General features: G+C 35.6%; 1 protein-coding gene across 2 annotated transcripts in view; it reads right to left on the bottom strand.

Annotated features, from left to right (window-relative positions):
• The window catches only part of ABHD17C (abhydrolase domain containing 17C, depalmitoylase), an 85883-nt gene that overhangs the window by 10493 nt on the left and 59359 nt on the right, over positions 1-16031 (bottom strand). Inside the window, exon 2 of one of the 2 annotated variants that reach the window (XM_069098684.1) lies at positions 11057-11215. The exons of the other annotated variant lie outside the window; for it this stretch is intronic. Coding sequence (XP_068954785.1) covers positions 11057-11215 — 159 coding nt within the window. The remainder of the gene's footprint in view (positions 1-11056; positions 11216-16031) is intronic. 2 annotated transcript variants of the gene reach the window in all.

Here is a 16031-nt window from a genome sequence, read left to right as displayed (position 1 = left end):
TATATATATATATATATATATATATATATATATATATATATATATACACACACATATATATGTAATAAGTAGGAAAGAATTAACAGAGGGAAGGCACTAGAATTAAGAGAGGTTGGGAAAGGTTTCCAGTAAAAGATGGGATTCTGGTTGGGACTTAAAGGAAGCCAGGGAAGTCAGTAGGTGGAGCTGAGAAGGGAGAGCATTCCAGGCATGGGAGACAGTCAGCCAGGAGCTGAGAGATGGCACATCTTGTTCACAGAACAGGCAGGCAGGAGGTCAATGCCACTGGATCACAGAGTATGTGAAGGGAGAAGGAATAATGGAAAGATAGGACAGGGCTAGTTTATAAAAGGCTTTGAATTCCAAACAGCCCATGCTGTATTTGCTTCTGAAGGCAATAGGGAGTTTATTGATTAGGGAGGTGACATTGTTGAACTTGTGTAAGTACGATGTATGGGTCTTTAAGAGCATTAATTATCCAGGGAGGAAGGGAGTATATAAAATTAGAGATCAGATAACCTGACCCAGGAGTGGTGAATGATCATGGTAAGGTCATGTGGGACACATGGTGATACCCACCATACAATATTGCTTCTATTTGATGCTGTCTACTTCTTGAATGAAACACAGAAAAAAGGAAAATGGGTTTAATCTACAAATTTAACATCACAGAAATTAATAGAGGAGTGTTCCAATTTGTTATCCCAAAAGTTCTACTCATGAGAAATATAAAGGGAATAAAAAAGTAACAAATAAGGGTTTGGCTAATGAATTGGGAAAAAAAATTTGGAATAGACTAGAAGAAGAGAGAAAAAGCCCTTTACAATCTGGCTTTTTCTGACATCACCAGGCTTATTGTATGTTACTATCTTTCACACATGCACTCTCTTCTAGTACAAATTACCTGTTCATCCCACGTATAGGAACATCTTATTTCCTATCTCTGTTCCTTTGCAGAGGCTGCTGTCTTACTTGGGAACACTCTCCTCTTTACCTCTGCTTTATAGAATCCCTTGCTCCCTTCAAAACTCAGCTCAAGTGCCACCTAACTCCTACAGGAAATCTGTCCTGATCCCCACCAGCTGCTACTGCTCCATGAAAACTACTTTGTATTTTGTTTTCTATGTACATATTGTTCCTTCCTGCATTCCTTCTCCCTCAAACTTACTCCAAGAGAAAACAAGATCCATAAAGATAGAATCTGTAACATAGTAGATATTTAATAATAAATTCTTGTGGATGAAAAGGATAAAGTAAACTAAAATGTCTTGGAATGTAACAAATAGAGAGATGGCAGTGGCAATATTCTGTAGCAAAAGACAAGAAGAAGGACAGATAAATTAAAGGATACATTAAAAAATTTTTAATAAATGTAAGGAACTTAACATAGAACAGGTAAAAAGGAGGGGAAGGTGGGGCGGCCAGGTAGCACAGAGAGTAAGAGCACTGGCCCCAGTGTCGGGATGACCTGGGATAGAATCCGGGCTCAGACACTTAGCACCCACCCAGAAACACCTGGCTGTGTAACCTTGAGCAAGTTACTTAACCCCAATTGCTTAGGAGCAGCCAGGTGGCACAGTAAGAGCACCAGCCCCAGTGTCGGGATGACCTGGGGATCGAATCCGGGCTCAGATACTTGGCACCACACCCAGAAATAACTGGCCAACTGGCCGTGTAACCTTGAGCAAGTTACTTAACCCCAATTGCTTAAAAAAAAAAAGGAGGGGAAGGGAGTGCTTATGGGAATGAGCAGTGGGGATTAATTCTTACATCAAAGTACTCTGAACAAACTAATATTAGGGCCAAGGTTCTGATTTAAAATAGGAAAGGGATTAAAAACCCATATACAAGAAAGAGAAAAATACAAGCCTAATAACGATAAATGTAATTGTGAATAGCTTAAACAATCCAATAAAACAAAAGTGAGAGAATGAATAAGAAAATAAAACCCAACAATTTGCCGCTTACAAGAAACATGACACTAAATACTTGTGTGACCTTAGGAAAAACACTCAACATCTCTGGGTTTTAGATTTCTCACCTGGAAGAAAAGGGATTGAACTCTAGTCCATTCTAGCTCTAAATCTATGATGCTATTATTAAACAATAAAGACACTAACAAAATAAAAATGAGAGGCAGGAATGAAATTTACTGTGTATGAGATGATTTCAAAAAAGCAGAACTTGAAACTGCCTTATCATCCAGACAAAAATAAAAATTCACAGTAAGACAGAGAAATTCCATTAAGCTTAAAGAAACCACGGACAATGTGTAATATCAATACTAAATGTATATGCAACAAATGGCATTACATGTAAATCAATAAAGGAAGAATCAACTGAATTTTAAAGGCCAACTGTAGCTGACTTTAGTGTTCCTCAAAAGTAGGCAAACCCACGGGAAGGCTAGGTGACACAGTGAGTAAAGCACTGGCCCTGGAGTCGGGAGGACCCGAGTTCGGTTCTGGCCTGAGACACTTAACACCCACACAAAAATACTAGCTGTGTAACCTTGGGCAAGTTACTTAACCCCAATTGCCCTCCAAAAAGAAAAAAAAAGTAGATAAACCTAAAGATAGTGAAACAAAAAGAAAATAAAAAATCAGAATAAACAGTAAAAGTTAGATGTGGAAAATTTATGGTATTTTCTACAAAAGAACATTAAAGACTATACAAATTTCTCAGCACCACATTATACATTTACCAAAAGACAAAACAAAATTCAGATCACGTGATAGGATACAGAACAATAAAAACTTATGTAAAAAAGAAGAAACACAGCACACCTTTTACATGATTAAGATAACTGACAGAGGAGAATTGCAACAAAAAATGAAGACTTAATGACAATCAGTGTAATGAATGATTCAAGGCACAAAACAAACGATTAATTGTGAAAAATAATGATGAAAAACAGCAAAATTTGGGGGATGCCAATAAAGCAGTCCTCAGAGGAAAAATATATCTGAAACCATAAATTAACAAAATAAAAAGAAACCATTAATGAACTAAGTACACAAAACCAACAACAACAAAGGACTGGCTCAAAAGAAGGGCAGAAATTACTAAGAAAATTAAAAGCTGGCTCTGAAAAGACTAACACAAAAATCAATAAACTATTAGCTACTCTGATCAAAAGGAAGAAAATCAAATGACCAAAATAAAAGATTAACAAGATGGCATCAGGACAGATATGGAATAAAAATAATTATCATAACCTCAGAAGAATTACATACTAACACAAAGCTGATTATATAAAAAAAGAATTATTACCTACAAAAATATAAAACACTGAGATTAACAGAACATGGAATATATATTATAAGCAACCTCAGAAAATAAATCTGAACAAGTCATAAAGGGGCTAAGACAAAATTCCCAGTTTAGAAGGATTTATAGGTGAATTCTATCAAGTGTTAAAAGAGCTGTGAGTACTTATGCTACATAATTCATTCTAAAAAATTAAAAATTAAAATACTCTATTCACAAACAGGAAGGGATAAAGTAGAGAAAATATTACCACTAATGAATGCTGATGCAAAAATTTGAATAACTCTAGCAAAAATACTATAACAACATAATGTAAAAAATTATTGACTATGATTAAGTTAGAGCTATACTATGGATACAAGGATGGCTCAACATCGGGAAAATTATTAACTAATAGTAATAATAAAAACAACTAAGCCCACTGTAATGGTAAAGGAATTTAAAGATCTTCCCTGTCCCTTAACAGGTCTCACTTGGAGTCCAACAAGAGAAGCCTGTGTAGGGGAGGCTGGTTTTTTCAGGAAGGTCCACACCTTCTGTTACTTTGTAATTAGGCAGTGGGTCCCAAAGGTTGTGATATCTTCTGACCCTGGAGAAGGTTATATATACTCTGAGGTGAGGTTTTGCTTTGGGGCTCACTCATGGGAAGAGTTGTATGATTTGGCCAGGTGAGACTCTAGGTAACTGTTGAGACCCCCAGCTTTGAAAACCCAGATGCTGGTGTTTCTCTTGCTGGCAACTAACTATCTATGTATGTAATGGTCAAACAGTTAAAAGCCCTGTCTGTCGGTCTGTTGAATTATGTTATTTTCTCCGCCTGTACTTTTTGTCTGCTTGTAGTTTGCTTGTATTTTCTGAAATTCAGGTGCTTTTTCCCCTGAAATAAATAATGATATATGTTTGATTAAACTAAGCTTGTTAACCCCTTTTGAGTTGCTTTCCTTTAGAAAAGCAGCTCAAAGAACCTGTGCTAGCAGCCTTCCTGGGTATGCTAGGGTGCTTGCTGTTACACCATAACTATGATTATATCAATAGTTATAGGAAAAATACAACTCCCATTTTGCTAAAAAAAAAAAAACAAAGCCCTATACAGAAGGGCCATAATTTAATGTGAAAAAAAAAATCTAAAAACAAAAGCCTATACTACTTGCAATGTGGAAACTATAAGTTTTTCCAATAACCAAGGATAAAGCTCCTTCTCCCCCTTCTTATATCACTTTTAGAAATACTAGCAATAACAATAAAACAAGAAATTAAAGGCATAAACATTGTCAAAGAAGAAAAAAGATTACCTCTATTTGAAAACAACAAAGTTTACTTAGAAAACCCCAAAGAATAAGCAAGAAATTGGGACAAGTTTGAATAAGTAGGAGAATACAAAATAAATCTACAAAAATCATCAGCACTCTAAATGTCAATCATAATAGAAAGGGAAGTCACATTTAAAATACTTACAAAAAGCAAAAAATTATCTGCTAGTCAAACTACCAAGATATATTAAAGACTTATCAAGTTACAGTTACAAAACAAAATATTTTTAAAATGAAGAATGAAGTAAATAATTGTAGGGATATTCACTGTCATGGCTGGGCCACAACTGATTTAGAGCAGGGCTTAAGTGTTTTACCCCTTTTGTGTTTCAAAACATTTGTTGATCCTGCATGGGCATGACAGCACGTGCAGTACAAAGTGCCCATGTCATGTTTTCAGAACAAAGTTACGAGATGCAACATGGGCAAGAGCTGCCAGAAACACCTTGGATTTATTATGTGCTTGATCAATTTTTGGTTATGTGTTGAGACACCTTTTAATGTCGCCAAATTTTTTGTAACTTCATATGGCATTTCGACCCAGAGTTTAAGAAGTGCTGAAGGTACTACTGTATCAAATTACAAAGGAGATAATTATTAGCATTCAAAAAAACAACCAGAAAATTCATTTGGGGAAACAAAAGGTCTAAAATCTCAAGTAAAAATCTCAAGGGCAAATAACATTTCAACACCTCAAATTATATTGGTGAACAAAAATCATTTAAAAATTGGTGTTGATTTAAAAAAAAACAGAAATAGATGAATGAAACAGACTAGATAAATGAGAATCAGAAACAACATGTATCCTCAGGGCATGGCACAGCACATGACAAATTTTGTTTTGTTATGGCCTGTGATTTCATAAGTGTAGGGAACCCCCACTAGGAAAATTCACCATTAATTCATATCAGCAGCTGTTCTGCAGCTACAAAAAGTCTTAAGAGTTAGTTGCCTTAGAGGTTGCAAAAGAACCAGGAGTGTAGCCCAGATTCACTAAGCTGGTATGTGCCAGATGGAACTTGAACCCAGGTCTTTCTAACTCCTAGATCAATTCTATATCCAGTATACCACTTTCTCTCACATTGACTACAACATAGTAGGTGCATAATAAATGTTTGTTGAATTGAAGTGCTGTAGTATACTTACACAAAAGGATGTAAAAACCTTCAGCATGGCCCTACACAAAGGCCTTTCCTGACTTCTCCACCTATTACCATACTCTTCTGTTTGAAATTACTATGTATTTGCTTTTCTATATGATATATCCCACCATTCTGCCAAAAGAATGTAAAGTCCTTGACAAAAAAGGAGGTTGAATTTCCAGCGCATAGCATGGTGTACTGCAATTACTTAATCAATGTTTGATGAATTTTTGTTATAATCATGCTATTAACTGAGGTGAGAGTAAGTATGAGAAGAATGGGTAGAGAGTTGACCTCTGTCTGGATGACTTGAGTTTAAGTACTGTCTCTGGACAAATAGCTCACCCTCTTGGTGCCCCAGAGAACTCTCTATGACTATAAGCTGCAGAGCAGGTAGCAATCCACATTGGCGAGAGGATGGAAAGAAAGAAAAAGGAAAAGAGGGGAGAGGAAGGTAGGGAAGAGGGAGAGAGGCAGAGAGACATACAGAAATGAAATTTAAGGTCAGTTTAAAAAACAAAAAACAAAACCTGATATTCTATTATACTATCCTCCACAAATACTTTGATGTTCCTCATGGCATGCAGGTGAAAAGATATTGGAGTTCTCTTCCAATATGGTACAAGGGTTGACAAATTCTGTCATAATGAATATGCTTCAAAATGGCTTCATTAAAATTAATCTCATAATACAATACACATACAATCTTTGAAAACGTGTATAGTATTAAATATTGTCAATTAAACTCCCTAGTTTCCCCAAATCCTGTACTGGTGACTTATTTTTCTATTTTGAAATAATTATTTTAACTTTCAGTATAGTAGAGAGAATGTGGACTTGAAGCCAGGAAGGCCTTGGCTCTCTGACACTTACTGGCTGTGTGCACATGGTGGGTATCACTCAGCCTCACTAAGTTTCCATTTCATCAGCTGTCAAATGAAGAGGCTGGTCTATAAACTCTCATTCAGCTAATGATCATATTTAGGTTCATAAGACTTGAGAGTGAGAAAAGCATTATCTACTTCCTATTTTGCCAGTCTTCATATGCATTCTTTCCTTCCCTGTACTCTATGGTCCTGCCATCCTGTCTTACTTGCTGTCCCTTTCATGTGACAATGTATCTCTATGCTTTTGCACTGGCTGTCATCCATTCCTGAAACACTTCACCTCTGCTTCTTGGAAAGTATGGTTTCTTTTTAAAACTCAGCTCAAATACCTTTATTATAAGAAGCCTTTCCTGATCCCTCAAATGCTAGTAGCCTCCCTCCTAAAACTACCTTGTATTTTTTTAAAAATACATTCTATAGTAACTACACACACACACACACACACACACACACACACAAACACTCCCCCGTTAGAAAGTAAGCTCTTTGAGGCCAGAAACTAGCTCGCTTTTGTCTTTGTATCCCTGTTGTTTAACACAGTGACCAACAAATTATAGATGTGTAATGAAATTTTTGAGAAAGCAAGGTGCTTTTAATGATTAATCTACTCTAGTCCTCTTGATTTACATCTGATGATACTGAGGCCCAGAAGAGATTGTGACTTTCTCAAGGTCACACAATTGCAAAGTAGCAAAGGTGGAATTTAAGCCCAGGTCGTCCTCTGACTCCAAATCCAGTGATCTTCACATGATTATTAACTGATATAAAACATTTAAAGGGTTGTACAAAATTTACAGTGATGTGTGGATATCAATCATAATACTGTGAATCACTGTTTGGGGGAAAAAAGAGTAAAGTCAGGGCAGGAAGTCAATGCATTTTAATAGTATCACCAGATTTCCCAGTTTTGTTTCAATAATCTTAGTTTCTTTTTATTTGTACCAATCAACATGATTCCAAGGAATTCCACCCATAGGGTTAAATATTTTCCCTCCCAGAAAGAGCTAACCTGTACCTTTTGCCAGATTCACCCTGTGCCATGAAAAGGATCCTGATTTCTGAGGCATCTGATAAAGTACCAACAAAACCCAATAAATTACTTTTATGACTTCATCAGTTTAGCAGCTTAGCTTACATGAGATAAATAGATAGATATACACATACTACTATACAGTAGCCCATAATATCACATAGTTTGTATATCAATTCAGTACTAAAACCACAATATAACTAAGAAGAATATAGTGTAGTAGTCAATCTCAAGGTCAAGAATGACTCTGCTTGGTGCGGCTAGGTGGTTCAGTGAATAGAGCACCAGCCCTGAAGTCAGGAGGACCTGAGTTCAAATCCGGCCTCAGACACTTAGCACAAAACTAGCCATGTGACCTTGGGCAAGTCACTTAACCCCAATTACCCTACCTTCCCCCTCCAAAAAGTGAGGAAAAAAAAAAAAGAATGTTCAAGTTTCTCCATTTCCTGTTACCCCCTTCCCCCACTTATATGCACACACAGACACAACAACGCACACCGTGTGAACCTATACAAGTTAATTTACTTCTTAATGCCCCAGGCAACTCTGAAATTTTTAACTATGTAACAGCAAAAATGCTTAAGAAATTCTCCTAATATCAAAGTTCAGGACCATTTTTACATGTAGGCAGAATAAACTGCCACCTACCTGTTAAGATTAGAAGATTGCTAGGGTTGATTCCCACCAGAATGACTCTTTTACTGGTCTATCCAAAATGCCTGAAATTGTATCATTAGAAATATACTCCTTTGGGTTACAGGTTGACTCCATTTCTAGATTCAAAGTCTTTTTGAGTCTTCCTTAAATCAAATCACAATAGGGTGAGAACCCCAAAAGACAAAACTGAAATGAGGGTATTAAGATGATAATCTATAAAGTACTGGTCTTCATTTTAGGCAACATCAAATGATAGGAGGCAAAATTCAATGCTAGTAAAAAGTAAAAGTGGAAATTCTATTAAGGAACCGTCCCTTGTTGGCAAAAATAAGTTTGTTTTTTTTACTAGATTATAAATTAATTCACAAACCCATGCACAAACATTATTAAATCTTGGCTAAAAACCCTCTTCAAAGAAACTAAAGATAAAGGGACAGTTAAATGACAGGTTCATAATTAAATTAAAGGGATATTTAAAGTAAAGACATAATTAAAGTTAAATTAATATAAATATAAATAAATAAATACTGGATGAGTAAGTGAAGAGAACAAAGAATACCAGTTACATACTTGCTTGGCCTCGAGCTGATAATATATAGTAAACCTCAAGATTTGAGAGAGAAAGGAAATTTAAAGAACAAATATGTGACTTCTATTGATTACAAATTTTGAAATAAATATTCAAATTAACTACAAAGGACCTTTAAATATGTAAAACACACACACACACACACACACACACACATCTGGGTTTAATGGAAGCCATCTCTACAATGGGGAAAGTGGGGAGGGGAAAGAAAATTACATGATAACTTCATTATATATTTAAAAGGAAAAGCAAGTTGTACATAATAGATTTGCAATTTCATGTGGAAAAAAGAAATATATTTTAAAAGTGAATAAATAACCCGAACTTGGAAGCCAATCAGCTAGTTGTGATGTACAGAATAAGTCAAAAGCTGTGTACCTATGTTGAACATCAATTAACAAGCAATTATGGAGCACAGTTTACCCCAACTGGATTGCAAGTTTTTTTAAAAAACAACTAACATCTTATACCTTTTCTATAACCCTCATGATGATTAACATGGTACTGAGTATACTGTACTTCTACAATAAATACCTGTTAGTTGATTGTCTGATCTCTCCTTCATGCTCTACTGTAATAGAAAAGCCAAGGCAAGCAATGTGGATGGCTATCTGAGTAATGTTTTCCTTGTATCCTCTGATGCTGAAATTGCATGTAGAAAGAGCCAAGGGACTAAATCACATAAGGACAATGAAGATGAAGCTTAGCAAAGGTTAACATTCTAACTGATTTTTTCTCTTTCACTTTTTCCCTCATGTTAATTTTTATCCTTTTTATCCTCCTCTTCATTACCTTTTACTATCATGTCTTTTCTTCTATGCTCTGTTTAACAGCTTTCTCTTATTTTCTCATCATCCTCCCCTTCTTCTATCTTTATTATTGAAATCAAGCATCTATTTTTCACATATTAACCCTTTTCTCTCTGTATGATGTGTCATGAAAAAATTTTAACTTTAGGAAGTATGACATAATGTTGAAAAACTGGCAAAAAAAAAAAAAAGACAGTAAATTCCTTAAATGATATTCTATAGATTCAAGAGACATATCCTGAATCATGGAAACTAAGATGGAAGTGGAAATTGATAAGATCCCTACATACGCGTAGCAAGCAGCTTGTGCTGTACCCAGTGTTTTCTTGGACTCTTTTATTTGTCGTATCCTTCCTCTATTCTCCCACTTACTGGGCTGACTGGACCTAAAAAGAGTGTTTTACAATATAACCTCGATATAATCATATAAAGTTGGAACTGGTAAATAGAATCACACACTGAAGAAACCAAATAGGAAAAGAACAAAACCAAGAAAATGAGCGATAGTGTGATCACTATAGTAATACTAATGGTACAGGAACCAACTCCTATATCCAGACTCCAAACTGGTCAAATCAATTCTTTTGACCTCTTAGATCCCAGGCCATATTATCTACCTACACTGAAGGGGGTAGAAATGTAAACTCTGTTCAGAAAGTACAGATAAGTCTCTTAACTACAAAGAAGTAATCTATTAGGCAGGTCATTTTAATTAAATTCAGCAAACATTTTTAAAGCACCTACTATGTCCAATTCTTTATCCTACATTCTAAAAGTACACAGAATTATATATAATTTGTAGAACAAAATCATTTTTCTGTACAACCTCCAAGAATGTGGCCTTTATCACAATTTATACCAGACACCCCAATAATTTACAGCTGGATCAAATCCAACCATTACAGAAAGAATTCCAGAAAAAAAAAAAAGAGAAGAAAATGGAATGAAGTATATGTCAATTATGTCAGGGAGGAATTTTTAAATTCAACAATGGGAAGGAATTTGGGGTAGAAAGATGGATATCTAGACTATGTTACAATAAAAATTTCTAGGCAAAAATAATTAAATTTAAAATAATAGACTAGAAAAATATTTAAGTACATATGGCAAATATGAATTTCACCTATAAAATGGATAAGGAATTGTTTAAAAGTCACAATAGCAATTTACAATTATTAAAAGATAAATGGTCAGAAAATAGTATAAGTAACCTTCAAAAAAGGAAATATAAATTGTCAATAATTACTTTTTTGGAATGCTAAACCTCATTGATAAGTCAAGAGATTCAAATCAAAAACAACTTCTAGGTACCACCTCACACCCATCAAATCAGCATAAATAAGTAAAAGCAATGAAACTCACTGCGGCGGGATTGTGGAGAAACAGGTACATTCATTCATTGCTGGTGGAATTTGCAAACTTGTAGAATCTTTTTGGAGAGGAATCTGGCAGTACGCAGTAAAAGTTACAAAAATAATCATACACCCTTTGACCCAATAATTCCATTGTTGGTAAAATACCCTGAAAGTGTTATCAAAAACAAAAACAAAAAAGAGATATCTGTTCAGACTGTCATAGCAACATTATAAGTAATTGCAAAAAACTGGAAGCAAACTAAATATCCAACAATTAGGAAATGATTAAATAAATTGTGATCCATTAATGAGATACTACAATGCAATTAAGACTAACAAGTATGAGGAATATAAAGAATTCTGGAAATAATGAAAACCAAAAAAGCAGAACTAGGGGAATGGAATATACACTAAGTTCATATGAGAAAAAGTACATGAGAACAAAAGGGTAAAGAATGCTGATGGCAAAATGGAAGTGATTGCAATATGATAGTTTATGCATTAAAGTTAATTTAAATACAAACAATTAAGCAATTGTGGTTGTGTTCAATGTTAAGTTTCTAATCAAACATTTCATCAAAACAAGTATACTTTAAAAGTAATTTAGCTCTTCAAAAACTCCATAAAAAGAAGATAGTCAACCATTTCACCTTAGGTGTTCCAACCTCCTATGTTCCTAACTTTTCTCAGGGTACTGCATTTATCTTATGACTGAAGTTTTGGGGCAAAATTACATTTCATGTCAAAACTGATTAATAGGCTCTTGATAGACACATACTCTAGTACTAAAACCACAAAAGGGCACCTAAAACTCCATGTCTCCCTGAGAATTCCAGAATTCTTTTCAGATAATTAATAAAGTATTAATCAGCCTCAAGTCATTGCTGGCATAATCTATTTTTATTTACTCCTTGAAAGCTCCATATACAACACACGACATTCCTTCATGATGAAGTGATTCTTCCTATAACATGCCCCACTTCAGGCTTTAAGGACTCCTTTATCGTTCATTGATCAAACTTATTTATGTCTCTCCAACAGTTCTTATTAAAAATTCAGATCAGTTCCTACTAATGTTGACAACCACAGCAGCCTGCCAAGAGAAAACTTTTTTTTTTCTTTTTCAAACTGATAAGAGGATTTAGGACAAGGGAAGATGTAAAGGAATAGAGCAATCCATCAAATATCACTTACTATAACATAAGGACAAGCACAAAGCAATATTATGACTGCAATGGTTCCCCAAAACACTTTGATTATCAAATGTAGCCTAGAGAAGCATTGCATTATTAGTCCTATAGGGTATAGATCATATATAACAAATGTGTCAGTGTTCTAAAATTCTTTAAATCATCAAGCATTTATTTGCCTGGGACCTGGGAGGTAGGAACATACAAAAGAAACGCAAAACCAAATTCTTACCCTTAAAGATCTGAAAAGATAAAGATATACAACACGTATGCATATAAAACATTTTAAGAACATCTGCAAAATGTGATTTTAAATGAACATTGTACAGTTCACATAAGGGGAAAAGGATAAGAAGTAGATTGCTCATTGAAAAAAATCCGGTTTATAATAAATAGGAAAGAATAAGAAGAAAGGGGGCAAGCAGGGTCAGGTAAAAGTTCTCTTGATCTGTGGATCTCCACTTACCCACTCCCCCCAAAAAAGTAGCTTTCCTTCTCTATCCTTCCCTTTCAAATAAAATCCAATTTAGATTGGAACTGGAGAAAACACAGACCTGGATGCATACCCAGTCACACTTTAATCACTAACAAAGTCAGGATTAGAATCCATATCTTTTGATCTCTTAACTCCCCAGTCACTGTTCCTTTCATCAAATCTTAAGATGTTAATGAAATAAATAACTGTAATAAAGACTACGTTGGTACATTTATCAACTATAGAGAAGTGTGTGTCAGCAACAGTAGAAGAAACAGGGTAAAATACTTGAAAGACACAGCTACCTCCCTTCAAACAGCGAAATCCAATGCAGTTAAAAGTCAAATTATCAATGATATCATTTTGCTTCATAATTTTCAAATCTCTAAGACTGCTACAACATAAAAAACAACTCTTCTTGCCTGAGAAATTAGGCAAGTGCTAATTCTAGAGGCCTTGGGACCAAAGACTCCTATTTACTACTAAAAAATTGACTAGGCATATCCATTGATAATTTAATGGTATAATCAGATACTGAAAACCATAATCATACTTATTGATAGCTAATAACAGCAATAAATAAACAAATTACATTAATTTCAGCAGTTAAAATTTCCATGAGGAACAAGAGAATAAGCTATTCTTAGATTACATATCAAACGCCAATCACCTTTGAGTGAAATGGCTTATAATAATCCAAGTATTCACAATCTAATATTAATGGATATTGATTAATTACTCAAATAAAGTGCCTTCATCTAATAAAATGGTATGTCTAACTGCAGAACTGATTTGGTTTGGACTTTTATGATAAGGAATTAAGCATGGAGTTCTCTTGTGACTGAAAAAAACATTTCTCTAAAACATTATGCTATTGAATGAAAATCTATATAAATCAAATTTATCTCAAGTTCAAGTAACATTGTAGAGGCATTGTGGGGTAATGGCACATAGTACAGGATTTGGAGACAGGAAGAGCTGAGTTCAAATCTCACCTCAGACACTAGCTGTGTAACCTCGGGAAAGTCAGCTAATCTCTGTGTCTCAGTTTCCTATTATCTATTAAATAAAATTATTATACCTGATAACCTCTGACCTTGCAGTTCTACATATATAATGCTATGTTCATAGTATCATAGTACTGTTCACATATTAAATGGACTTGGTGTCTGAGGTTCTTTCTCATTAATGATTCAGCATTAATTCAGTGAAAATTTACTTAGTACATACTACTCTTAGTCTACTATGCTAAACATTCAGGGAGATACAGATAAAATTTAAAAGTCCTTAATCTCAAGGGGTTTTCAAAATAGTGAATATATAATATAGTATAAAGAGTGATGAGCTTAGAATCAGAAGAACTGAGAGCAGGCAAAACTCAAAACTTAAGATTCTTGTCTCAGCAACCTCATTTATGAGGCTTCAATTCCTCAGCTCCTCTAACTTACCCAGGTCTATGGCTGAAAGTAGGGGTCAGCCACCTCAGTCAAGGATTGTAAAGAGAGTAAGTCTGGCCCTGCCACAATATGCAACAGGAAGCAGGCACCTAGAGTTAGTCATGTGAATCAGGACTACAGGAAGAGCTAGCAATCATCGAGAGATATCCCCAACTTGACACCTGTTATGGGAATGGTAATTTAAGATCTTCCCTGCCCCTAGGTCCTTTGATTGGCTTAAGTGCACCTGGAGCCTGTGGCAGGGGGCTGGTTTTCAGGAATACCCACACCTCAATACTTTGTGATTGGGCAGTGGGTCTAGAGGGCTATAACATTCTCTGATCCAGGAGAAGGCTATATAAATCCTGATGTGAGGCTTAGCTTTGAGGCTCACTTTGAGAAGTGTTGTGTGATTTGAGCCCCCCAGCTTTGAAAACCCAGATGTTGGTGCTTCCCTCTCTGGTAACTGACTAGGTATGGATGTAATGGTCAGACAGTTGGAGGCCTGTCTGCTGAACTGTTTCTCTGTCTTCTTATAACTTATGCTTGTAACTTCTGTCTGTATACTCTGAAGTTTGGGGTGCTGACTTTTTCCCCTGAACTAGGTAAATGATATGTTTGATTGATTAAAGCAATACTGTTAACCCATTTTGAATTGCTTTCCTTTGGAAAAGCAGATCTAAGAACCTGTGTTGGCAGCCACCCTGGGTATGCTGGGATGCTTGCTGCTACAACACCTCAACAATGCCTAAAATGCTAGAGGTAGGAGCCATCCTGGTCCTAGATTAATGCCCCAATCCAAGACTACAATAGGGTATCTTAAGTGAGGAATATGATCGCACTCCCACTGACATACCCTGAGAATGCAAGAAAATATAAGGAACTATGCCTAGGATTCCAAGCTCTGCCAGGGATATGAAACTATACCTTTGTGAATACAACCAAAACTATTGGAGAAGACAGGACCAAAAAAAGCTATTCTTAAACAGGTTTGCTGATTACCCTACTCCAAACAGAGAACTCATTGTGGCTGCTTGCAAGCCTCCACTCCTAATTCTGATACTACATTAAAGAACAGAAGTGACAGTAACTCTAGACATTTAAAAACACCAGAAGTATCCAAGAAACAGTATGCAGAGGGTCCTTCACCAACTATTCCAAGGGTAGAGAAGAAAACTATCAATACAATGAAAGAAATATTATGGGTTGAGAACACCCTAAAATGCCAGAATAATTTTGCAGTAATTAGCAGAACCCCAGAAAAAAAAATTCATCATCCACAAGAACTCTTAACAGCACACAGAGGGGTGGCCAGGTGGCACAGTGAATAGAGCACCTGCCCTGGAGTCAAGAGGACCTGAGTTCAAATCCAGCCTCAGACACAACATTTACTAGCCATGTGTGACCTTGGGCAAGTCACTTAACCCCATTTGCCCTGCCTTGCCCCCTCCAAAAAACAAAACGAAACAAACAAAAAAAAAAGAGCATACAGAAGAAATAAAGAGTTGAAGCAAATAATAAAAAATTAAATTAGTGATCTTAAGAAAAATGTGAGGAGAATAAACAGTTTAAAACAGAAAGTAAAAAACTTTACCGAAGTAGTAGAAACCCTGATAAAAGGACCAACTGCTATCCATTCATACAACCAGCACCTTAGATCAGGCCCTTATTACCTCTCACCTAGATTATTACAACCTCCTAATTATTCTCCCAGCCTCCAGTCTCTCATTACCCTAATCCATTCTAAAGATATCTGCCCATATCACTCCCCTAACTGAACCAACTCCAGTGACTTCCTATTATTGCCTTTAGGATAAAATATAACCTCCTGTGTTAAACGTTTAAAACCCATCATAATGTGGCTCCAGTGCTCCTTTCCAG

The sequence above is a fragment of the Petaurus breviceps genome, unplaced genomic scaffold (genome assembly GCF_028583685.1).
Source record: "Petaurus breviceps papuanus isolate PSGF00001 unplaced genomic scaffold, PetGlider_PUasm1.0 37, whole genome shotgun sequence".
NCBI classification, from domain to species: Eukaryota; Metazoa; Chordata; class Mammalia; order Diprotodontia; family Petauridae; genus Petaurus; species Petaurus breviceps.
Note: the sequence above shows the minus strand (reverse complement) of the source record. Positions and strands in the feature narration are given on the sequence as shown.